Below are 26482 nucleotides of genomic sequence, written 5' to 3'. Positions count from 1 at the left end.
TGGGTTTGTTAGTCGACTCCTCTGAAAACATGTTCAGGTCTGTGAACAAATGCACTTTGGGCGATGTTGGGCAGTAGTTCACTGAGCTTTAGAAAGAACACAGTATTAAATTCTAGGCACTCATTGTTTAGGTAATGCTACAGGTGTGTACCATTGCACAGTTTTTGTTAGCAACTTTATTTCAAGGGGGTGTAGCAATTATTTTTATGCACAGTCCCTCATCTTCACAGACTCATGCCTCATCACCAGGCAGCGAGCCAAAGGTTTCACGACTGTTTACTGTGTGACTGGTGAGTCTACACGTACTGCTTTCATATCCCAGTGAACATCCAATCTCATCATTTAGATGGGATCTTCAAAGTAACTGCCAAGAAGCATCACAAGCAGGCCTGCCAAGTCAAAGGAGCTTCTGCCTCTGAACATTTCAGTAATGATATGCGATAGAAACAGGAGTGCATTTTAACCTCCTTTTATCTTATATCTGGGCTTCTTACTTGAAATGATCATGCTGGATGTCCTAGTCCGAACTTAATCTGCAGCATCCAAAAATCGCAATATTAAAATATGTGACAGTGCCAAAGAACATCCTTATTATGTTAACAAAAAATGTTTTTCTGGAGCAAACTTGCAGCTGTCTTCCATGTTGTAGTAACCAAACTGAACGGATGCTGTGTCTGAGTGAACCCGTGAGGATCAGTTAGTAACTCGAGCCCTTAAGCGCAATGACATGAAGCACGAGACTGGAATGAAACAGCCAGGAATCAGAGTGCATTAAAAATAACAACTTTTTACTTGTTAAATAATGTTTGACTGGGCCTTTTACACAGGAGGCTTAATCACTGTATTGCCTTGTTATGTCACCGATTAAAGCCACTGTTTTGTTTGACTGTAGTGTTTATCTTACCTGAAGATTTTGACTTGTGTGAGAGCAGAGCTGAAGTCTCTGGCTCTCAGGGTTTCAATCAGCGACTGTATGGCTGTCTCGGTGTTCGTCTGGGCATTGTCTGACATGCACACATCCTCCTGACCATCATTTCCTGTTTCCGCCTCCTTCAGGCAGCTCTCTAAGATAGTGAGCTCGTCGGACATGTTGGTAACCTTAGGAACGGAGACAAAGGAGGATTATTGTCACAGCACCAAATAACACAAGCAGATCTTCCTCGGGAGGTGAACGAAATGAACCCAGACTAAATATTACCTGGACTAGCTGACCTCAGCGCTCAGTACGGGAAATAATTTAATTTTATTAAATGTCTAAATTAAATTAAAGCACAATTAAGATGCAGCTCAGAGAAGGATGGACTGCAATACAGATTTAGTAAAGCCTGTTTATCGATCCTGTGGGTAAAGGAAAATAATTATCCAATCAAATTGTGTTCCTTTGTTTTGCACATTTTTCATTGCATTTTCTGACTCCAGCTCTCTTTATATATATTTTAAGTTTTAAATGTATTTTTTCTCTAGTGTTACTGAAACAAGGAAAACTATCATACATTTTAAGGTATACTGTTTTGCAGTGGTTCCCTGTGGATTTGACAAGAAACTAGCACTGTCAGCGTTAATCTCATTAAATTGACGTTAACGCCATAACCGCATTAACGCGGCAATTCTCCGTTAATTCAGTTATGGCGTTAACGTAATTTTAATGAGATTGACGCTGACAGCACTACAAGAATCTAAATGAAAAACAAACAAACCCTAAAATTGAACAAGCAAGTCTTTACGTTCTCCATCTATAAAAGTGTACCCACACAACAAAGCTGAAAAGCTTTAAATTGAACGTCACTTTTCACCAGAGCCTCTTAATTTTGCTGAACCTCAGTAGCAGCAGCTAGTTCCTCCAACTATGGAATAACCCCCCAAAATGGATTATATAACAACGCACGGACAAACTTTTAACTCAGCAGACGCTAAACCTTGTGTCTCTCACCTCGGCCTCTCTCTTGATGGTGTCCACCCTGCTGATGAGCTTGCAGTAGGCCTGGAACAGCAGCAGCAGCTGAAAGTGCAATTTGTAGAGCCTCCGACATAACTCGAGCTCCTACAGAGACAGAAGACAGAAAAACACACTGTCACATCTCAGCAAAGCGATGATCTAACCTGCACTGAATCACTCTGATCACATGATTAGACAGATGGGTATCCTGGGTTAGAGGAAGAGATGAAAAAGTTAACACGGAGGGCCATTTGGTTTGGACCATGGTGAGTCTACTATAGGGTCGTCCCAAATAAAATAACCCAAATTGGAAAAATTGGTCCCACCTGACCTGAGTCAGCAGAATCAGATGATTTTATTTATTATATTAACTTTAGCTTATTTAGTGAAGGGATGCAAAATTTTACCTGCACACTATGAAGTACATGGAGATGGGTTGAAAAATGTCATAGCGTGCAGGTACATACTGCACAGCTTCAGATACCAAACAAAAAAAAGAAATCAGCTGCTTCTGATGGGGTCAGATGCGAAATACTGGCTGATATTTCATGGAATGACCCTACTGCTAGAATTAGTGGTGAAATCTTAAATTAGAAAACCTAGGGCATCATCTCATTGATCCCTCAGCATATAGAATTGATGAGTGAGGTGTGGGAAAACTAAAAGTTAAGCCCCTAATCTCGGAGGAAATGGGAGAAAATGATTTGAACAAATGGGAATGGAACAATGGAATCATGCAAAATGAAAGTGAATTCAAACCTAACAACACTGGACTCTCTAGCCATCATATCCTACTGATAACGGAGCAGCCCCTCTGAAATCAGGTGGCAACTCTACACTGAATACACGTAGATAGATGAATTTATCTGCAGACACAATCAGTGCAACAAGCAAACAGAAAAAAATGCAAACAGGATAACACGGTACGTTATGATTGGGTGGGTGGATGAAGAGGTTGAGCTGGGTTACATGACCAATCAAGCAGAAACATAGACAGAGAAATGGGTGGGGGTAGAACACAGTCTGTTTCTGCACAGAAAGATGAGATGTCAGTGTTTTGTCCGGTTGGCAGCATTATTTAAGTCTATAATATGAGAACCACTTACTGCTAGATTTTCCATTTGCTAAGCAAGAAGGTGAGCAGGTCACACACACAAACAAACAAACAAAACAGAAGGAGAGAAAGACCAAGAATTAGTGAGCTTTAACATGACAGCTGAGACACAGTGACCTGACGAGCAGGAGCAGTGCTTTATCATCTTCCCTTCACACGGGTCAGATAATGTGAGCTCACGTCAGCAGTAACAGAAACCCTTATTCTGAAAAGGTGAACAACAGCATGTGCGATGACGGGCAGAAAAGACACGGTGGCTACGCAGAGAGGAAGGAGGAGGCAGTGAAAGACCTCTGGATACTTCTGATTGAAAACAGAGCGTCAGTTTAACCCAAGGTAACATCTGTGTGAATGTCAAACACAGAGGGAGCTCCGCAGATCTGTCCAAGGAGCTCGGTGTAAGAGAAACCTACAGACTAAGACGTGCAGTGAGAGATCATGCAAATACATCAAGGGTACAAACTCTGTCTTAAATCTTACATTTTTGAATTGAGGAAAAAAGTCTAAAAAAGTCCATCTGAAGTCATAGTTGCAATTAGGGTTGCTCAATTAATCGAATTTTAATCACGATTACGATCTGGGCTTTCAACGATCATTAAAAATGACTGAGCCGATTATTAGCCCCTCCCTAATTTATCCGCGACACCTTAAAGGCCGGTCCGTGAAAATATTGTCGGGCATAAACCGGTCCGTGGCGCAAAAAAGGTTGGAGACCGCTGATTAAGAGGACCCGAGGGAAGCTCGGAAAGCTAAGCAGAAGTTATTTGGAGAGTGACTGCCGTTGGTTGAAAAGAGAGTTTAAAAAAAAACAAACTTCAGTGGTGTTGCACACTATTTTATATTATTTTTTAAAGTCATTGTTAACCCTTTAAAGCCGGTCAGAGCAGCACGCTCCGTTTTGTGTAACTATTTTTAAATCCCTGTAGAACCTGAACCGTGTAAGCTAGCGCAATAATTTGTTTTGCATATGAAACCGGAGGAGTTGTACTTACATCTGATGCCATCAGCTTGTCCTCGGTCACGGTTTTGTTCCACATATAGCTTTGCAAAAATTGCATAAAAAGCGCTTGCAGGAACAAAAACATAATATTCCAGAAACACGCTTTGCCGATCTGATCAGCTGTTCGTAACACTTCCCACAGTGAAATGATGCACATGCTGTTTTCTTTGCAAATTTGCATCATAGGATTGTTTTTTGTTTTTCCTGCAGTGTATAAAAATTGCTGTATCTCCAAAATAAAACTATGAAGACACTCAAAATAAATTTCCTGTGGTGGGAAACTATTTTTTGCAACTTTATTGTATTTAAAGTTTTGAGGGATAAGCCTCTTAAATTTCTCCAAGTAGAAATATATGTAAACAAAACAAAAGCGATTTTCAATTTTTTTTGTAGTTTATTGCACTTTTTTGCAATTTATGTAATTACTATGGACTTAATGCATACATATTATTAAAATATGGGCTATAACAGTTGTATTGATGTATAGCAACTTGAAATGCTCCCACAAATGGCACTACAGCATGTAAAAAAAAAATAATATAAGCTCTGGTGGACTTGGTTCTATAGTAGGTCTTAAAGGGTTAAATAAATATCGTCAAATAATCGTGATCTCAATTTCAGTGAAAATAATCGTGATTATCATTTTTGCCATAATCGAGCAGCCCTAGTTGCAATTATGTTGTTGAAGACAAAAGTTATTTACACATCTTCTTTAAATCTACTGTTAACATGTTTATCACCCAAAGCTATAAAAAATGGTTGCTGGCAAATTGTTAGAAACACTTCTTGCCCTCAGGGTTTATGTTTAACTGGCAGCTGACAGCGCCACTGCCACAGCAGTACAGAAATGTTACTTAAAGAATTTTTTTCCTCTGCTTGCCTTTCACAATAAAAGAAAAGCTGTTCCCCTATATCTCAAGTGGTCCCCACAGAAGATGAACCTGCATGTTTGATTTGGCACAGACATTATCCCGGATGTTGTTCAGGATGCAAACCTTAGATTTACCTGCATGAGGAGTACGCTAAATTGAACCGTCGATCTTTCATGTGTGTAATGTAAACCTTATGTAAGATATAGCTTTGTTTTTCCTTCCCACTGTTGTCAAGGGCTGCTCATAGGGCACCGTCTGATTGTTAGGGTTTTGTCTCTATAATTGTAGAGTGTGTTTACCTTGCAATATATAAAGCCCCTTAAAACAACTGCTATTTTGATTTGGCGCCACATATATAAAACTACGGCACTAGTTAAATGAAAGATCAAACATAATCTCAGTTTACCACCAAATAAACAGAATGACTGGAAAATGTTTGAATAAACTGCATAGAGAGGCTGTTACAGAAGTTCTTAATTATTCATTAAGCTAATTATTATCAGTAAGTACAATTTAAGGTAATCATTAACAACTCATGATTACATCAAACTTCCTTCAAAAGTGTCCTTAAAAGCACAGACAGGCCTAAATGAGTGCACTGTAATAGAAGAAATAAAACTCAAAAATAAAATTAATTTGCAGATGTCATGCAACTGTGTTTTAATGCAACACTAGCACTGTTAGTAACACTGTTACTAGAAATGTAACAAGAATTTTGCACATTTTCACAGGCATGTAACACAAATGGGATTTCCAGCGCATATCAGGCAGCAACTGGGAGGCTGAGCACTGGTAGCTGACTGAGACACAGGGCCATTTAATGGGAATGGAAAGTGCTGTTTGTGGTATTGAGGAATTAAAGCTCATTGAAACCTAAATGACTGTACTGATACATTCACATGCCTTTAATATGCTGCAGCTGAAGACCTAATTAGTGTAACGGCACATTAACGTCTCGGGTTTGATATGAACCTAAGTTTTGTAATCATGGTTTGACTCAAAATGATTAGCTGGTATGCTTTCTTCGCGCTGTGAGAACAACGACTGGTATAATTAGCGGATATGCGGGCCAAAAATTGAATTTCCTTAACGGAGATAAAATAAGTGAATAAAAAACTAAATCTTCAATCATCTTTACATGTTCATGGTTATCAAAGGCATTTAAGGAAATGTGATGCCGCCTTTTCTCTTTACATTGTTTACTCACATGCAACCAAAGCATGCTTGTACATAAATCCCTTAGTGCACTGCTGACAGTAACTGTTTAGCTCATAGCTAAATGTTCTACTTTGTGTACATGTTTCATTGATAAATAAATTTATCATTGCATTTTTACTAATAAGTAACTTGTAACATTATCCTGTATCCGCAGGAAAGCTGGTGCAGGTTCTCGCTTCTTTTAAACCAACATGGTTTTCTTAAAGAGATGCGCTTTGACTGGCTTGACGACACTTCGTTAATGTCTCTAATGTCTGTAATGCTGTGTAATTTCAGTTGGACGTTACCGATTCAGCTGCAGTGCAACACTTTCAAAAGTCAAACCGGTCAATAAGTATGACAAACAAATTCATGCATTGTAAAGTAAAAGTGTTCATCCCTACCTGTGCATGAGTATTGGGTCGCTGGCTGCTGTCTTTGTCCCCGAATGTTTTCCTGCAGTCCTCGAGCCACTGCGTAAACAGGCAGGAGACAAAACAGGAGAGAAAAACATAAAAGGCTTAGAGGAAGGAGAGAAACTTGGAAACAGAGGCATTTACAAGGCTTTTTTTTTTACCCCATGGACATATGCATCTACATTTGTGTGTGTACATAATAAAAGGAGGAGATTTAATATGTGCGTTGTATTTAGCGAATTAAAGAAGGCCTGTTCCAGAGCATCCAGAGTATCTAGCCCTCCAGGGAACATTGCAGTCTCATTCAATTAGCGCCCCTGCATCCCAGAGCTCTCTGCAATCTCATCTCTTTTTTCCCCTCCCTTTTCCTCCCAGCTCCAACCCCTCACAGCTTCTCCCGCCTGGCCTTCTGTAACTGATTTAGGAGAGCTGAGGGTTATTTTTATCCCTTCAGCATGGTTTCTCACTGGTGATGCAGACACTAACGGCAGCTGAATGTACTCATACTGAACACTGATTCAGTGTCTGCAGCTGCTGATGAGACAGACTGGGCTTATCGTGTGCAACATCAGCTATTCGTCTTTATGTTCTCCTGGCTTTTTGCAGTGAAACTGCATAGAGATGAAAACCACTTTACGTGTTTTAAAAATAAAGAGGATGTGAAACAACATGTCTGGTGGGAAAAGGTTCCACAAGGATAAAGAGGCAGAGATGTGGATGTGGAGAAAGATAAAGATGGCTTACACGCTCTGCTGCTTCTCTCTTGGCGTTGTAGGTGTCCAAGTGTTCCTGCAACTCCAGCACACTAAACTTCAGAGTCTCCAACAGTCCACAAGAGACCAGCTACAACAACACAGGACACCACACATATTAAGCCACAAAAACATCCACTACATACACATAATGGCCCCAAGGCCTCGTGTTAGTGTTAGCTGGTCTCTCCTGAATGACAAATTGGTTTTCATTTGCTTTGACTGTGTTGCCGTTACCACAAATTTAAGCCACAGCCAGTTTTAATATGGTACCTATTCTTCTTTCACTTGTTGTACATAAAAATTAGATTAGATATTTTTTTGCTGTGTTGACTTCCCTTCTCATTTTTATCATAAATAAACTGGGCATAACACAAACTACACAAAAATATCTACACCAGGACACACACACACTCAGCACGACATAAACCATTTATATAAAATAATCCAGCCGTGTAACTGCTACAGCATTACTGGAGTCTCGCTTTATCAGATGCATCAGAATGATTACAGACAAGCATGCGGGCCAGCCTCACCGTCTCTGCATCCAGCAACACAGTGGGACACTGCGAGCGAGACGTCATGACTTCCAAGGAGCTAAGGAACTGATTACCCATTCGTTGGAGCCTTTCCCCGAGAAAGCGAACAGATGCATGTGTAATGGAGCCAAACTTTCTCTGAATACTCTGGAAAAACACACACACAAAAAAGAAAACAAAGTAAGATCATTCGGAAATAAGCTTACTTGTACACAAGATGAAACAGATAAGGAGCAGTCCTATCAGTCAAAACTGCAAGAACATAAAAAAAACCCCCAAAAAATGTGGTACACATTTACCTGAAAGAGTCGGGAAAACACGTGGAAAGTATAAACAGCCGAGGACCCATCTGTGTCTGACAACATCTGGTTGACATGGCAACGCCAAGCATCCTCGTCATTGTCATAGGCAACTGGCTGGAATGCAGCCAGGATGGCAGAGAGGAAGGGCGAAGGGGGCGGAGAGGCCTGAATCTCTGGGAAGCCGTCTGCGTCACCTTCATCTTGGCTAAAACACACACGGGGGCCAATAAGCAGTCAGACATGTTATACCACCCCCCCCCCCCCCCCCCTTCACTGAAGGACAAAAGTAAACATACACACGCGCATGTCGTCACTCGCAGCAAGTAAACAACCTCACATTGCTGCATCTCTGCCTCCCTCACTGAAAATTCTGCTGCAGTGCAACGAGAGCTAAAATCTGCTGCAGTGCTCTCACAATAACAGCGATTAGCATTTTAGCATTACACAGACGTGTCTGTTTCTCTCTCGCTCTCTCACACACACAGACGCACACAGATACTCACAGGCCTGTGGGACCAAACAGCCTGAAGAAGCAGACAGAATATAAGTATCTAAAGCCTGCGCTGCCGAGCGCTGCAACGGACACGGTCTCTGTCCTCATCCTAACTACCGCTTCTCTTTCCCGTACTCTCTCCCCTCGTCTGCAGCTCCACTGTTAGCAGCACTAGCGCACTGCACTCATCCCACACAGGACTGCAGAGAGGTCTATACAAGCTAGGCATTTACACATACTGACTCACACACACACACACGCACGCACACACACAGTACTGCAAGCAGAGCCAGCTCCCAACCCACTGAGGTAAAACGTTGCCGAGTTGTTTCATTTTACTCTCTCCCACTCACATAAATCCTCATGCACAGACACCTACACTAACTGGTTAGTGTCCTGCTATTTTCAGTCACTCTAAGCTACTCACACAATTGCTTTCCATGCATGCGTGTCTCTGTTAATTGAAAGAACTTCAGTACAGTTACACATGGAGGCGAGTGAGTCTCTATTTTCTAGTTTGTTCAGCAGTGCTTCTTAATATTGCTTTAGAGCAGTTTAAAGCCCTGACTTTACAACTGTCCTCCAATCAGATTTGGCCCACCTTGAAGTGTTAGGAATGAACTGAAGCCTGCCAACACACGCATAGTTCTGATAGGCCACGCCAAGAAAGAAATTAGCTATCACACCATCTAAATCATGTCAAAGAAGTTAGATTAGTCATGCACTGTAGATTAGTCCATATCTTCTTCAGCCACACCTAAACTAGTCTACAATTAAAATGAAAGGTCAGCTGTTTTACTTTAATACATTTTTAAATGGGAGCTGTCTGACACAGTCTTCTTAAATGGACAGTTCCATTACTTATTAGTAAAAGGTCATTTGTAAAAACCATCTAAAAATTAAAGATTTTTAGACTGTGTGAAATTAAAATAAAACCAACTGTACAATGACTTGATGAGCTATCAGTCAGTTGCTCAGCAAATTGGTATAAATTCCACCATTTATTCAAACACAAAAGGAAATTAAAACTGCATGTCTTTGCATGTCTAAATGTCTCTTATCGATCAATATTTGCTTTTTGGGTTTCAGGTAAAAGGTGATTTACATGATACTGGCAAAACTGGCACAAAAGCCATCCAGCATTTTCTCAGATCTTCTCAAATTCTTTAATACAGTGGTATGAATTAGAGATGGCACGATACCACTTTTTAATGTCCGATACAATATCATTAATTTGGATATCTGCCGATACCGATATGAATCCGATATAGCTTATTTTGTAATCAATAAAACGGTTAGTTATGTCTATAACTTCTGTTCCCTGAAGGAGAGGAACGAGGTACAACACATAAGTATGGGATATCACGCCCTCGCGTGTCCTGGCTGAAGAAACCTTTATTCACGCCTTTACGGCAGATGACGTGTGATGACACGCGCAAGGCCCCGCCCGCACATATAGCCGCTGCCATCACCGTCATCCCTCAGTTCGATAGCCGCTCTTCACCGAGCCAACTGCTCAGTGGGGCCACCCTGTGTTGTACCTCGTTCCTCTCCTTCAGGGAACAGAAGTTATAGACATAACTAACCGTTCCCTTTCAGTCGATTCACTCGGTACAACACATAAGTATGGGACCTATATACACGCCCCGCAGAGCAGCCACCGAACCGGAACGGGACCACCACCTCCTTAGTGAGTGGTAGACCCAGCAGAAAGGACAGCATGAGCCACCGAAGGGGCTGTAACGTCCAACCGATAAAACCGCACAAAAGTGTGCGGCGACGCCCAATTAGCCGCTGCACAAATATCAGCCACAGGCACCCCTCTAAAAAGAGCCCATGAGGTCGCCATCCCCCTGGTGGAATGAGCTCCCACCCCGTGGGGCAACGCAAAACCTCCGGTGCTGTATGCCAACGAGATAGCTTCTACAATCCAGTGGGACAGCCTCTGTCTGGACAGAGCTCTACCTCTATTCGGATTAGCGAAGCAGACAAACAACTGGTCACACAAACGCACATCCCGAGTGCGCTCAACGTAGGTGCGTAGCGCACGCACCGGACAAAGAGAATGCACCCTCCTCTGCTCCTCAGATTCAAAAGGAGGGGAGCAAAAGCACAGCAACTCAAACTCCATTGAACTATAAGATGCAGGCATGACCTTGGGAAGATAGGCGGCATTCGGACGCAATACGACCTTGCGGCCATCAGGAGAAAACTGTGTGCAGGCAGGATGCACAGACAGCGCATGAAGGTCCCCCACTCGCTTCGCCGAGGCCAAAGCGAGAAGTAATGCGGTCTTATATGAAAGAAGTGTCATATCTACCGACTCAACGGGTTCAAACGGAGGGCCACAAAGGGCCTCCAGCACCAAAGACAAGTCCCAAGCCGGGACACTGGACTTAAGCACGGGCCTCAGCCGGCGAACCCCTTTCAGAAAACGCACGGCGAGGGGATGCGCACCTGGTGTCACCCCGTCAAAACCGATATGACAAGCAGATATAGCCGCTAAATAAACCTTGATCGTCGAAAACGAAAGGCCTTTATCCAACAGCTCCTGCAGGAATGTCAAAACATCCACAATAGAGCACTGAAATGGGAGAGTGTGGCGGTCCTGGCACCATCGCTCGAAGGCTCGCCATTTGTAAGCGTACAAGCCTCTAGTAGACGAGGCCCTGGCGCTCTGAATCGTCGCTACCACACTAGGTGGCAGACCCTTAGCAACCAAGTTTAACCTCTCAGCAGGTAAGCATGAAGGTGCCACAGATCCGGGCGCGGATGAAACACTTCCCCCCCCGCCTGAGAGAGGAGATCCCTGCGGAGAGGAAGCTGCCAAGGACTTGCTGCAAGCAGGCTGATTATTTCTGCATACCACGACTTCGCGGGCCACCAAGGGGCCACCAGGATCAGAGAGAGGGAATGCCGACGCACCCTCTCCAGAATTGGAGATATCATTTCCACTGGGGGAAATGCATACAGGAGCACGTCTGGCCATTGGTGCGCTAGCGCGTCCAAGCCCAAGGGTGCATCGTGGTCGATTATGGAGAAGTACAGGGGGCAGTGAGCATTCACCCTGGAAGCAAAAAGATCTATTTGCGCCTCGCCAAATAGATCCCAAATCTGAGCCACTATTGAAGGGTGTAACCTCCATTCTCTCACCAGAGGACCCCCCCTGGAGAGAAGGTCCGGCCCCAGGTTCAGGTGGCCCGGGACATGGGTGGCTCTTAGAGTCAGAAAATGAACACTGCACCATAACAGCAGAGAGCGAGACAGCTGCAACAGGGGAAGAGAGCGTGTTCCTCCCTGCCTGTTTATATAAGACACCACTGTTGAATTGTCCGTCCTGACTAAGACATGCTGGCCCTGCAGGACTGGACGGAAACGCTTTAGAGCTAAGAACACTGCTAACAGCTCTAAGTGGTTGATGTGCAGCTGGCGCTGAGCCGCGGACCAGATCCCTCTCACTGACGCACCCTCGCACAGCGCTCCCCACCCACTTAGGGAAGCATCTGTGGACACCACCTTGCGAAACAACACCCTCCCAATCCGAGAGCCCTGGTGCAGTAGCCCGGGCTCCCTCCAAGGACGGAGAGCTAGCATGCAAGACGCAGTTACCGGCAGCCTCCTCCGGAGGTGACGCGAAGCACACAAACGGTGAGAGAGAGTCCAGCGTTGAAACGCTCTCATTTTCAACAGCCCAAGCGGCACTACGGCGATCATAGATGCCATCATGCCCAACAAGCGCAATATCGTCTGGAAACGCAGTCTGCGTCCCAGCTGAAATTGAGCGAGGCAGCGATGAAACGCGGCCACTCTGTGCTCTGACAACCGTGCGCGGCTGGAAAGAGAGCATATTTCCAGACCGAGAAAAGCGATCTGTTGACCTGGGATTAGCGAGCTCTTCTGAAAGTTCACAGAGAACCCCAGTGTCTGAATGTGTGACAGAACCCGCGACAGCTGCGTCTCCGCCTGTTCTCTGGAGCAAGCCACGAGAGCCCAGTCGTCCAGGTAGGCCAAGATGCGGATGCCCCTCTTCCTGAGGGGCGCTAGCGCTGCCTCGGCACATTTCGTAAAGGTGCGGGGAGCGAGCGACAGCCCGAACGGCAGCACTAGGTATTCGTAGGCTACGCCCTCGAATGCAAACCTCAGAAACTGCCTGTGTTTCGGGTGTATAGCGACATGAAAATAAGCATCTGTTAGATCGATTGTCGCAAACCAATCTCCCGGGCCGACTGCACTCAGGAGCTGTCTGAGTGTTAGCATCTTGAACCTGTACGTTCGCAGGTACGTGTTCAAGACTTGCAGGTCGAGGATGGGACGAAGCCCTCCCCCTTTCTTCGGAATGACAAAATAACGGCTGTACCAACCTTTGTCCGTCTCCGAAGCGGGGACCACCCGTATTGCTCTCTTCTGTAATAGCGCCTGTATTTCCTCTCTGAGTACCAAGGCTGCCTCGGGGTTGACAATCGTGTTCACGACTCTTTGGAAACGAGGCGGCTTGACCCGGAACTGCAACCGGTAGCCCATGGCAACGGTTTGCAGCACCCACGGAGAGGGGGCGCAAGCGCGCCACTGAGGGAAGTGAGCAGCCAGCCGGCTGGCCTGCAGCACTGACGGCGGGGCGCCGTCGCCCCCCAGTGTGTCTGCAGGGGACTGCATCCCCTGCCTGACCTGGCTCATTTCGCCTGCAGGTTGAGCATTTGAGATTGTTTGAGAGTAAACAACACTCTTTATTGATTGCAACATGGGAACATGTACATTTATACATTTTGTTGGGTGCACCTTTTCCGGGGCATAACAATGAAAAACAGCGGGAACACTCGATGTGGTCGCTTGAACATTCAACACATCTGAACCGTGTGCAGGGGTTATGTGCTTGGGAGACCGCGATAGGGAAGTGCAGCGCCTTCTGGGGCTGACAACCTGAACAGAACTTAAGCGGCACCTCTTGTGCGGCAACAGAGGGGTAAGAGCAGCGTCTCCCTGCTGCCGGATCCCTTCCCCACTCGCAATCACAGCTAGGAGGGCTGAGGCTTCTTCCTCCTGGGCGTCGGGTCCCGTCGGGGGCCCGGGGGAGGGCCTTTGCCCCAGGCCGACTGGCGTGGAGCTCGGGCCGGAGTACGTGCTCTCGCCGGCGGCCCTCCCACTCCAGCAGTGGGCGCCGGTCTCTTGCCAGCTGTCAGAGGAGCGGCGGGCCTGTGAGAGCTAGCAGTGGGCTTGGGCTGGGGCTGGCGTCTGGGGATGATGTCGCGCAGAGCTTCCGTCTGCTTCTTCCTCAGATCGAATCTAGCCTGAATGGCTTCAAGTGAATGTCCGAATAACCCAGCCGCAGACACTGGTGCGTCCAGATACACAGCTCTGTCTCTATCAGGGACGTCGGAGAGGGTCAGCCACAGGTGCCTCTGCGCCACCACTGTCGAAGCCATCCCTCTGCCCAGGGAGAGCGCTGCACAGCGAGACGCACGGAGGATGTAATCCGTGGTGACTCTAACCTCGTTAAGAAGAGGTGACAGCGGGCTGTCCTCCGGAACCAGCGATCCAAGCTCCGCCAGGCACATTGCTTGGTACGTCTGGAGCATGGTGACGGAGCTCATGGCTCGAGCGGTGCCGGCCTGAGCCCGATAAATCTTCTCCAGCTGCGAGGCCGAGAATCTGCAGTGCTTGGACGGCAGAGTTGCGGGGCCACCGACACCATGGTTATGGGACGGGGCCAGATAAGCAGCCAGAGACGGCTCCATAGGGGGTGGGTTAGCTAAACCAGCTCCCTCGGCGCCGTCCAATTCCATGTACTGTCCATAGCCGGGCACAGTGACGCGGGTAGACAGAGGTTTGTCCCATGACGCTGTTAGCTCGCAGAGAAAGTCTGGGAACATGGGGAGGCAGTTTTTGGCCGTTGCGGGCTCCGGTGGAAGGAAAAAACCCGCAAACCGCGACGGCTTCCGAGCTGGTGGAGGAGAGGGCCAGTCCACCTGCAGCTTCTCAGCGGCACGGCGAAACAGGGAGAAAAGAGAGGTGTCATCGTGGCCGACCGGCGCAGCAGCGGCGGCATATTGGGTCGACAATGAGCTCTCCTGCTCATCCTCCGACAAACCATGGATGTCCAGGCCGATGTCCAGCACGTCATCGTCTTCCTGGGGAGCGCTGGCGGGCTTCAACCCAGGCTGAAGCCCGTCAGCGCTCCTGCATGGTTCCGGTCCGTCATCGGCTAACCCGTCAACGTATTCCATGTGGTCAGCCCAGCTAATCGCGGGGACATCGACCTGAAAATTTTCGTCTTCGGACTCGGACGAAGCCGGGGCTCCAGACTCGGAAAGAAGAGGGTCATGCCGTGCGACAGCCGAGCGTCCCAGCACTCTTTCCACAAACGTCACCCGTCTTTCCAGGGTCGAGCGTCGGAGCTGGCGACAAAACGCACAAGCTTCGGGCTCCGTCAACGCTCTCCTAGCGTGGACGATCCCCAGGCAGACAGGGCAGGCATCGTGCTGGTCGCTGTCGTGCAAAGAGAAACCACATCCCTGAGGACAGGGGCGAACAGAAGATTTCTGCTTTGCTCGCTTCGGTTTGGAGTCCATTCCCAAAACGCAAAGCGAAACGCTGCACAAGAAAAACTTGAAAATAGCGCTCCGCGGGCAGCCTACGCACCAGCTGGGCGGTGGAGGCTAACACCAACAGGGGCAGTTAAGCTAGGTTCAAGTTGGCAGACAACGGAGCTAACTAGCAGTAGCTAGCTAGCCCAACTCAGCAGAGGTGTTCTCAGCGAGGTGAAGAGCGTAAGAACTGAGGGATGACGGTGATGGCAGCGGCTATATGTGCGGGCGGGGCCTTGCGCGTGTCATCACACGTCATCTGCCGTAAAGGCGTGAATAAAGGTTTCTTCAGCCAGGACACGCGAGGGCGTGATATCCCATACTTATGTGTTGTACCGAGTGAATCGACTGAAAGGGAACTGGTTTTTATGAATATCTTGCTGCATTTTGTATAAGTTCATACTCAAGTTTTAAAAAACAAGAGACTGAAGCTATGCTGTTATACCTGTATGCAAAAAATACACTCCACCCAAAACATTTTATAGTTTAGCAACACTGATCAATCTAATAAATTTAAACCTATACCATCCTCCCTATTCTGGTATTTTAAAGAGTACTTACCTACCTAACTAAGAGGGTTGCCAACTCCCAGCAAAAATATTAAGGGAACCACCCCCCGCCCTTAATCGATGTAATCAACTTTAATTTAATTCAAGTGTAAAACAAATGCACAGAAATCAATTATTTTTCTATAATAATTAAATAGATTCAACTTCTTTCTTCAACAGAACTGCAGACTGAAAAATATTTCTTTGTGCCCCCCTTTCCCAGTTAATGCCCTACCTGGCCCGCGATAAAACTTTGCTAGACCCGCCCCTGCACAGTTACCAGCCGTAAGCTACATAGAAAAGGATCCTGGTGTTATTTGTCTCTCAGAAACAGTTCATAACTTCCCTTCAACTCATTCATGTCACCTAAAAGTTAAACCCGTTTCTCCATCACCTTTTCAGCTCTGATGATTCAGTAAGGACGTCTCCTGGTTTCATATACATGTGTCCCTCTCACTACATATCCAAATGGATATCATGACCAGCAGCTTTTACAGCTGTGGCTCGGAGAGGGAGGGGGAGTGAGAACGTGTTGGAATGAGAGAAGTAGATGCAACTGCGCAGCAAAGACAGAATAACTCCAGCTTTGTGCCTATTTTTTTTTTTTTTAATTCTAGCTGAAGTAAGGGACAAATCGCTTCCTTTTCACCTTAATATGGAACTCCGATGGCCAGTCCAGCTGTGGCTCAATATATCAGTTGTTAAGCTTAACGTGGAAATACTATGCAAACATTCAGAGATGAACTTAAGACTCTTGCTTTACTTCTCTCGGAGGTCTGTCTCGCAGACAACAGCCGCTCTATCACGTGACACACACTGCTCCGATGCGCCGAGCTGGGTTACGCCAAGTAGCGCGTTTTGTGAGGTGATTTTGTGATACTTTGGATCAGATTACATTTTTTATTTCTCTCCGATATCCGATCCGGTAATTTACGTCAGTATCGGACCGATACCAATACGTAATATCGGCTCGGTCCATCTCTAGTATGAATACAAAGAAAGACTCCGAAACACCTACCTGGACATCCCAGAGAAGTCCGCCTCTTCCTCCTCACAGCGCTCATCCAGCTCTTTCAGCGCCTGTGTCACATCTTCTTCCCACACAGACCCACAGGTGCTGTCTGGATCTGGATCTGCATCCTGCTTCGTCTCTGATGCCAGACAAAGAGGCAGCACCGTTTGGGACTCGTCCTCACAAAGGAGCCCTGGTGGTGTGTCTATGGCCGGCGGGGGAGGGGGGGCTGGATCCAAGTCCTCCTGAGGGTCTTGAGTCTCCTGGTGATCCTGAGCATCCTGAGGGTCCCGTGAGTCTGGGAGGTCACACATCTCTTGGGGGTCAGAGGGCAAAGGAGGGGCGCTGCAAAACCCTGTGTCCTCGCTCACGCTGCTGCTCAGCTCGTCAGCCGCCGTCATGCTTATAGCATCCTGTAACATCAAAGCAGAAGGGGGGCTCAGCATGGCAGGTCCTTTCACATTACAAAACATCCATTAAAATAATATTTTTATTTCAACAGTGGCCGCCAACACTGATACATAAAACACAGATTCACAGTTGAGCCTCTCGTAAAACTTGAATTAAGACCACTGTAGCCTATTCTCAAAGCTCACAGCTTTAATTACACAAGTGGGACTTTTAACTTTGTACCTTTTGCACTATCCAGTTTCTCTGAAATTGCTCTAGATGTCATGTCATAAGCTAATGTCTATTTAAAAAAAAAAAAAAAAAAAAAGATCACCCAGTATTTATCACAAAAATGCCACTGAAAATTTGACGTCACTGCTAACAGAACAGCAACGTCGCCTGTCAGGGAGTGACAGGCCCACAAATGAATTAAATTAATCGGTGGTGACTCATAACATCTACATGACAACTGATTTATAGACAACTGCATAACTACAGAAACAACTAATGGACTGAATTAGCAACCTAACAAATGAACCAAGTCATTGTAATAAATTGTAGGCAGACATCAAGCCAGGCCATAATTTATAGAAAACATTAGTATTACAAGCATCTAACTGACTCATATGTAAAAGGAGGACATGCCGATACATAGTTGGTAGACGCGCTAATAGGAGAGAGCGATATGTTCCTATGTGCTGATATGCTGAAGATGGCACAGGGGTATTCTAATTAAGAGGTCTTTGCTTTTTTTCCTTTTTGTTTTTCCTTTCTTTATTATTCAAAGTCCAGTGCATTAGGGATACTGTGCATGGCAGACAGCCAGTACATCACAGAGACAGCAGCTATATTACAGAAAGCTTTTAGAAGTGGTCATGGCCATCCCGGAGGGAATGAGCAAGACTATTGATGGTTTTATCTAGAGCTCATTACACTAAGAGCTGGGGCTGTGACGGGGGAGATGTCCTTGGGATGATATTGAGACCACTTGCTTGGTTGTGTTCCTAAAAGTTACAGAGGTCACTGAGGGATAGATAGGGGAACCTGATAGAGAACTGTTTTGCACTATACACACCAATGAATTTAGTGGTTATTCATATTATACGGATATAAAGCTGAAATATGTTAAACTTCAAAATGCCATGTACATGCAAATGCAAATCAGAACAAAATGATATACTTACCATTGTTAGTGGAAGTGATAAATGTCAGTAGCAGTAAATACAGAAGGCAAGCTATGGCATGTTAATATCATAGCAAATTTCATTGGCTAGCTTTTGAGTTAACTGCACTTGTAAAACTAAGACACCACTTATAAAGGACTCATACTCACACATGCATCTGCCGAGGATTAATGAGCTGGTGTCTCTTTCACAAGTTTTTAAATGGAGGATTTAGTTGGAAGGGTCAGTTGCTGTGTTATTGTAGGTGAGGTGAGCAGTAACAGCTGACCTGAGGTGAGCTTTAATTTTTTAACCATTCCCAAAATCATACAATCAAGCCCCACTACTATTAAGGCTGCAAGAGCTACACAGTTAAGACTTCAGCAACCATGCAGAGCAAAGTAACAAAGAAAGAGCAAGAAGCAGCAGAAGCAGCAAACACAAACATGCACACACACGCGCATATATAGATCTTAACCCGACAGCAGCCAGACAGTCCCTCAGAACCAGCACTTTTACTCCATCCTGTCCAAAACCCCCTAAAGGTAGCTGATCGTTTGTCTAAATGACAGATAGGCCAACAAATACAGCAAAAGCAGATACGAAATGAACGAAAAGAAAAAGGCAGGCTAAAAAGCACCCGAGCACCACAGTTTATTGTTGCTCCTGATTCATCGCACCTCAGGCAGCTGACTGCTGGTGCTGTCTGAGTGGGTCATCTCCAACATGGGACTATCCAGTCGAGGGAGGGAGGGTGCAGAGGGCAGAGTGGGCAGGACAGTTGCCTCCTCCGTCATGGCACTGCTGGAGGACTCTTGGGACTGCTGCAAAGAATCCACATGGTTGGATGCAGTGTCATCCGTAGCAGAATCACTGTTGAGCTGGAAAAGAGAAACATGAACTGTTTGGCTTTTTTGCTGAGGGATGTATGAACACAATAGAGTATGATGTAAACCTTTATTACAAGTGTACTAATGCCTAAAGCCCTACTATTTCAAAACCTGAAGTGGACAACGGTTACTTAGGAAGGTCATTCAAAGAGGTACCTCAATAATAACATAATGGTCTTGAGAAGTTGCCTAAAGAGTTTGGAAAGAAGACGACTGGACTTGTTTAATCATGAGGTATTGTGGAGATACAGAAATTCTTTTATTGCTGCCATATAATCTGCATCATTATAATTGCATTAATAACATTCTTTACAGCATTATTTCATCTAATAATATTTCTCACAGTATTGATATTGCATTAAAGTTGTTTATTGAAGATGTTCATTTGAGGATCCTTCCATTATGTTCACTTTTATTACAGGTACGGCCAGAAGTATTTCATACACATTGCATAGTATTTGTGCTCATTAAGAGTTGTTGCTTAGTCTACAGACGGTCTTAAGCTTTGTGAAGCGCGACGTCTTCACAATCTATTGTGTTAAAGACTAGAGCATAGAAGGATAACTGCAATACATGCTTACAATACACATATAATCTAGAAATGTGCCAGGCCTGAGGCCTTAATTCATTTAGCTTCTAACTGCATTTTAGTCTACTTGGTAACAGATGACCGGAGTCAATAACCAGCCCTCGGAGAACCTGAAGGCTTGAAGTTATTACCTTGTTTGGAAGCTGTTATAGAAATGAGAAGTTCTATGTCTGTTTATAGCCATCTAAGATGTACCATTTACTGTAACTAACGGCTTTAACCTATTTTTGCCTAGGAGGGGCGGGTACCTCACTGCTTTAAAAGTGTTCACAATATGTATTTTTGTCAGAAGACATATGCGGATTTTTTCTCTCCTGTGTGTTAATAAACTCATCGTTTGACTGCACTCTTCTGGGCCTCCGTGGTTTGTGTCACTGCTCTACATTGATTGATTCCGCAACAGTATAAATACATGGAAAGAGGCCGTTTTAGGCTATAAGATTCTGTGTGTACTCAGTGAAAAATATTATTGTTACAAAACAAAAAATAATGGTCTTCAGCTTTGGAATAAAACAGTTTGAAAAACCTGTCTCACAAAAAAATAATAAAAGACAATAATAACAGGCAATTTTCTATCGGATTTTTCCCCATATGATTTCCACCAATTGATTATTGATTTCCCCCCCAAAAACCAATCACTTTGCAGTGGGATAACCATATTTACAAAATATAAAGTGACTTTAACATTTATTTTTCAAATACTGATCCTACCAATTACTCATACATTAGTCTACCCATTTAATCACTGAATTATTTAATCAGAGGTCCAGAATTAGTGCTGATTACAAGTTCTCGCTTTGGCACAACTGGTTTCTGTATGTATGTTAATTTACGTATGTAGTGTAAGCAGTAAAGTAATACTGCAAACTTAAATTAAGTCACTGCATGTGCTGAGATATCCCCAAATATCTTTATGAAATGCAGTAAAACAATCTCATTTGAGTATTTTCATAATAAACGAAATTAGATCATCAACATAAAGCAATAACATTTTAATCTTAGTAAAGCAGACACGCCTACAGATTAACTTTTGACAACTTACAACAACATCACCCCCGTTTCTTTATCAAGCAGAGCATGTTTAGTCATTTTAGTCATTACTGCATCTTCAAAAAAAAATTGGCTTCAGGCATCAGACCATGCTAGTATCAATAACATCAATTAATTTTATGAGCAGGTTAGCTCATTCAAAATTCTAGGGAAATAACACAGAAATACTGCATGCTCATTTTTCTAGTGTGTAATATTGTATGACTACAAAGTCTCGGGGCAAATGTCCACTAAAGCCAAAAGCTCATTCTCTCACCGTGCACTACCAAGACCAAGAAGAGCAGAAGAAGAGAGAAAGAAAACATCTGTATTAGACTGAGGAACTACATCCGATAATTATTAGCGTAATTAGCAGATGTAGATAAAGGCCTTGCTGGGAAAGCCAAAGAAAACAAAGAAGAGTTAAAGAAAGGCAGCCAAACTGTTAAACAATGCAAAAGAAACATGCTGGGTTTAAATATTTGATTCATTTTATATGTAAAGATTTTTATTCAGAAAAATTTCTAATAAGTTTACAAAAAGTGTCCTACACTGCACTTACCAATCGTAGATTTAAAGGTCTAGGAAACAATGAAAGCATTGGTCTTAAAGCTAGAGGGAGTGGGCTGAGATTTAAAAAGGGATTCTACCACCAGCGAAGAAGCAAGCGTGTAGCTCCTGTCCGCACTGGAAGGAGGTCCAGCATAGTATGCGCGCGCACACACACACACACGCACACCATGCCAGCGGGCTGTGTGGGGAGCATGGTGGCTGGGTTGGGTGGGGGACCCTGATTAGAGTGAGACTTACAAGGCCAGAGCGGGTGAGAATCTGGCTAGCGCTCAATACCTCCTCCTCAGACGATTCGTCTGTGTCCTCGTGGTTGGTGAGGTTGAGGCTTGGCGTGCTGCCCGTGTATTGGCACTCCTGCAGAGACGGCGTGTCCCCTTTGTCCATGCTCTCCAGGGAGCGACGCCGCACACCCCAGTTGAAGTTGTCCATGCTCTCCCCCTGCAGGACAACCAAGTAAACGGCAATGAGAAATGTGGGAAAAATGATATTATCTGGGTTAGATATTACAAAACAAGCAAACAAAGAACAACACAAATGCAAAATACACAACTTAAAAAAATAAGACACTCATGTGATTGAGCGGACGACGTAATTTTGTCCATGGGATGGTAAATGATGCAATGATCTACAACTATAAAGGGTTCACAACAACAGGAGCGATGATTTGAAATCAAAAGGTGGTACTGCACTTTACTGGATGACAAAGGGAGACACCAGGGCACTGAAAAGAACAACATATCTCAGTAGCTTTCTTGGCTTCAGACTTACCTGCAGCTCCTTGTGGCAAGAGAAGAGAAGGAATATGTATGTTAGTAGACTTAAGAAGGACATAAAAGTTTTCTACTACAGTAGTAGGACAAGTAAGGCAATTTTAACAAACAAGACATTAATGTTAATCTGTCAAACATCTACTACAGTATGGTCAACAGAAATGATGAAGAGTGACTGAACAGAGCCCAGAAGTTCAAGTTCCCTACACTACATACAACTAGAAAACCTTTAACCTTTCTGAGCAGTCCCTTTCCACCTATAAGTTCCTTTAAATTACCACCTTTTTATTATGAGAAACGTATCATTTTCCCCCTCATACAGGTGGGGCCATTTGAATGTGCTTTCTCACCTCAGCATCCTCCAGCTCCACATCTAAGAAGTCAAAGTCCTTAAAGACTCCAAACTGCTGCTCACTGCCTGTATCCTCTCCCTGCAACTCCTCCTCTCTGACGGCCTCCTCCACTGTGGGGATAAGACTGGTCTGCTGGTCTGCAGAGTCCAGGTCCTCATTGGATGAGAATACCACCTGCATGGAATGTCAGAAAATTAAATACAATTTTTATCAATCCATCATCATCATCTCAGAAGTCCAAATTAATCCAATTCTAACACCACCACAAAGACAGCCTCGAAGCAGAAGCATTGCTCATGTCAGTGATTTTACAGAGACCTTATCTGAAGCTTTAGAGTAGGAGAGGAGTCTTACAGATGGATTTTTTGGGATGCCCGATTCTGGACCACATAGAGATAGGACATTCATCAGCCTCTCTCTGGTTCTTCTCTGTAATAAGAAGACATGCAAGATGAGAAAATGACAAGCTGACCAGGTCAAAATTCTTTTAGATGGTCTTTTAACAAAAACAGAACTCACATCTACAGGCAACGCAATGAGAGTGAAATATGTTAATGATAGCAACAGACTGATCAGACTCACATGTGTTTGGCTTTTGTTTGCTTACAAAATACTATTACAACTGCTTAAAATTAGCCAGTATGCATGTAGTAAAAGTAATTATTTTTATGGCTGTGTGTGTAAAATAAATTGTCATGATTTAATTATTTTGTTGAGCTTCTTTTCTAGACACGTTAAGCTCATTAAAGACAGATCATAGCTCAGGTCCGGTGTTGCGTCACTTTGAGTAGAGGCTGCTTCAAAACTCAAGGTTTGGATGATTTGTGTCAGTCTGAGAAGGTACCTGAGAGAGTTGTGGCCTCTTCCAGCTTACTTGGACCAGCCCATTGGAATTAGATCCAGATGATGTAGAGGAGGTACTTCTTGTGACAGCAATCACCTGTGGCTTTCCATTCCTGCCTGCTGCAGTACGCTGATCCCCATATTTATGCCCGATTATTGGTGTCTATAGAGTCAAATAATGCAGATTAGAGATAAAATCAAAGGTAAATCAATATGGTGAACATAGTAAACTTAAGGAAAGTAGGACACCAACCTCTGAGATGTCAAAGTGGAAGTCCAGAGTCTTCCCAGGCAGCTCTTTGGAAGAGTTGTTGAATATGCGCGTGAAGGCAATTTCTGGTGAGCTGCAGGACTCAGAACTGTAGGAGCGTTGCACATCTTCTGGAACAACAAGGCTGGCTGAACGGGATACAACCAACTTCAAAATGTTTTGGGCCTCTTTCCAATGTGGGCTCTGTAAAAAAAAACAAAAAACAATGCAGAAATATAACGAAGCCACTGTGAGGAAGCAAGCTGTGTAGGTGTTTCTGAGGAATTTATGAATGTGAAAGGGCATTTCGGGTCCCAACCAGCTACTATTCATATGGCTTATAGTCATATTGGTAGAATGAGAAAGGAGGCTTAACACAAAAAGCTTGCAGTTCACATCAGTGCACATATGCTAAAAATCTCAATATGCACAAATACAATGTTTCTTTTTGTGGAATGCACAAAAGAAAACACTGACAGTAAGCTAGGATGGCCAAAAGTAGCTTAAGGCAGCCCTGGGTCAAATCTGGAAAAAAACAGGCTTCATAAATAGGTGTAATATAGCATCAAAATACCTCTTTACAGTGACCCTGAAACACACGTTATTCTTTCTTAGTCTCAACTGTGCTGCTATTTATAGAGCAGGACACCCCAGTATTTATTCACGTCAGACTAAATGTGAAAATATGCTGTTCTGAGTATGAAACACACACACTCACTCACACACACACCCTCTTACTAAACATAAGGCACACTGCATATGGATGGCTGGTGCTTTGGTGATTTTCTTGCCAACCACACGGGAGACCCTGGCTGATCCAGCAATAAAACTCTCATTCAGGCATATGTTGTCTGATAAAAAGCAAATCCCACAAAATAAATGCTTCTTGTTGCAAGACCTCAAACTAGCAGTAGACATAATCGCACACTTTACAATTAGCAGCAAGAGAAATTCAATGAGACCTCCATAATGCATTCCTCTTTTGACCCAAACCCTAAAGTCGGTCTGTCAGGCTGTCGAGTGACGTCAAGGCTCACCTGAACATATTTGCCAATGATCTTCATGATCTCAAGGTTGAACTGTTTGACAGGAGCTGCTGACAGGTCAATATGACTCAGCAAGCTATAGATGATCTGTAACAAGGACTGCTGCATGCTGGGAAGACCCTTCTCTAGCAGCTGATGGAGACAGAAATGGATACATTTGTTATTTGTCCATCTGTGACCAACATAAGAAGTGTGACCTTTTTCTCATATACCTCAGCCAAGTAAGTGACCAGATTCAAAGTTTTCTCTGCAAAGGCATCATGGAGGTAACGACAGACCACGTTGATCCAGTTGGTGTAGTCGCGGGAGTAGCTGTGTGTGCTGTAAAGGCTCATCATATGGGCCAGGTTAGACAGTGTGGCCGACTTCTCATCCGCACACACTTTGGCGATCTTATCGGCTGTCTCCTTACAGAAAGGAGTGGGGTTGTCAAAGTGCTGGATGAGATGCGGCAGGAGGCACAGGATGTTCAGAGGAAAACCTGCAGGCATGAAGTAAAAGTCTAACCTTAAAAATGTAAATCAATACGAATAAATAGAACTGGGCTAGGATGAGTTTTCTTAGGTCAATATGGGTTTATGAACAAGTCACAGTTCTAACTAAAGACAGTCTCTTTTATTCATTTCAGATTTTAAAAACTAAATGATTTAAAACTGTAAAAAAGTCATTAGTTACCTGCTACTTGTGAAGGGTCTACCAGTGTTTGTCTGGAGACACTGATGAGCTTACTGAGCAGGTGGATGGTTAGCTCCTGAGTAGCAGCAGAAGTGAAGCCCTTCAGGAAGAGTTGCAGCAGACCAGGGAAGTTGTACCACTTCAGCTTGTTTTGGACAGTCTCCAGACGTTCTCGGCTGTCCGCACGATCCAGGGGCAGCTGGCTCAGCAGCTTGTTGAGCAGTCGCAGAGCCAGCAAGTACTCAAACTCGTAGTCTGACTCGAGCAATGACACGGCGATCCAGAATACCGTGGCCATCAGATTTGAAGGGTCCACAGGTGGCATAGAGTCCCCTCCTGGACTTCCTGGACCTCCTCTGCTTAGTGATGATAAGCTCCGTGTGCGAGCCAGGTTTGCATAGCTGCCACCAAGTCGGTCAGCAATGTCCAGGGTGTTACTCCGACGCCTGTCAGCTTTTCGTTCACCCATCATCAGGCTGGCTCGAAGAGAGTTGCTGCGAGTGTGGACATAATGTAACAGACCACTACTGTTCATATTCAGCTGGCCTGTGCTTTTCCTGTTGGCAGCAAACTTGGCCCCCAACAAGTGGTCGTGGGTGGAGGTTCTGTGGAAAGAAATGGCAGAATTTTGTACACAGCTATTGCGAAATGTGTCAGGATGTTAGTTAAAGTAAGAAGAATTCAAACATTAAAATAATAAAGCTACCAATGAGAGGACTTACTGTGCTAAGGCAGTGAGGAGATCATAGTTTTTCACTGTGTCTGCTAGTGTGTCAATGCCAGACTCCAGCGTCAGGAGAAGCTCAATGACAAAGCCCTGAGGAGAAAAAGTAGGAGAGGTCAGCTCGTCAGAAAGAATTCACAGATAACAGCGAGTTAACACATAGCATCTATGTTTTTCTACAGAAACAACTCACAGGCCTGTTTTCCAGTTTGATGCAACACGTTTACTATATATTTTTGGCACATGATGTGCTTGACGATACAAAGAGTGGCCCTGGGAAAGTAAACTAAACCTAAACCATTGGGAAAATAATTTGATCACATTATGTTACTGCAGTCACCCCTCATCAAATGTAAAAGCATAACAAGATAAGAAGGTCGCTTCTTCATCAATAGTATTCATGCTTTCTTTAAACCTTTGTCTGT

The 26482-nt window shown here is 44.4% G+C and overlaps 1 protein-coding gene across 12 annotated transcripts in view; it reads right to left on the bottom strand.

The window, feature by feature from the left end:
• Positions 1-26482, bottom strand: part of fryl (furry homolog, like) — an 83399-nt gene that overhangs the window by 2040 nt on the left and 54877 nt on the right. For 7 of the 12 annotated variants that reach the window (XM_085398036.1, XM_085398037.1, XM_085398038.1 and 4 more), the window contains 18 exons: positions 26056-26150; positions 25334-25938; positions 24871-25139; positions 24650-24790; positions 23616-23816; positions 23364-23525; positions 22838-22948; positions 22517-22693; positions 21634-21834; positions 18996-19196; positions 16769-17175; positions 8126-8333; positions 7824-7973; positions 7280-7378; positions 6524-6592; positions 3043-3060; positions 1931-2041; positions 905-1098 (listed from right to left, as the gene is read on the bottom strand). In XM_085398036.1, the coding sequence (XP_085254162.1) occupies positions 905-1098; positions 1931-2041; positions 3043-3060; positions 6524-6592; positions 7280-7378; positions 7824-7973; positions 8126-8333; positions 16769-17175; positions 18996-19196; positions 21634-21834; positions 22517-22693; positions 22838-22948; positions 23364-23525; positions 23616-23816; positions 24650-24790; positions 24871-25139; positions 25334-25938; positions 26056-26150 (3419 nt within the window). The remainder of the gene's footprint in view (positions 1-904; positions 1099-1930; positions 2042-3042; positions 3061-6523; positions 6593-7279; positions 7379-7823; positions 7974-8125; positions 8334-16768; positions 17176-18995; positions 19197-21633; positions 21835-22516; positions 22694-22837; positions 22949-23363; positions 23526-23615; positions 23817-24649; positions 24791-24870; positions 25140-25333; positions 25939-26055; positions 26151-26482) is intronic. The other 5 variants (XM_085398030.1, XM_085398039.1, XM_085398034.1 and 2 more) reach the window with 3 other exon arrangements.

The sequence above is a fragment of the Rhamphochromis longiceps genome, linkage group LG23, assembly GCF_057381845.1.
Source record: "Rhamphochromis longiceps isolate RC_006_pf linkage group LG23, R_longiceps_female_GT1.1, whole genome shotgun sequence".
NCBI classification, from domain to species: Eukaryota; Metazoa; Chordata; class Actinopteri; order Cichliformes; family Cichlidae; genus Rhamphochromis; species Rhamphochromis longiceps.
The sequence above is the reverse complement of the archived record's forward strand: the minus strand, read 5'-3'. Positions and strand labels throughout refer to the sequence as shown.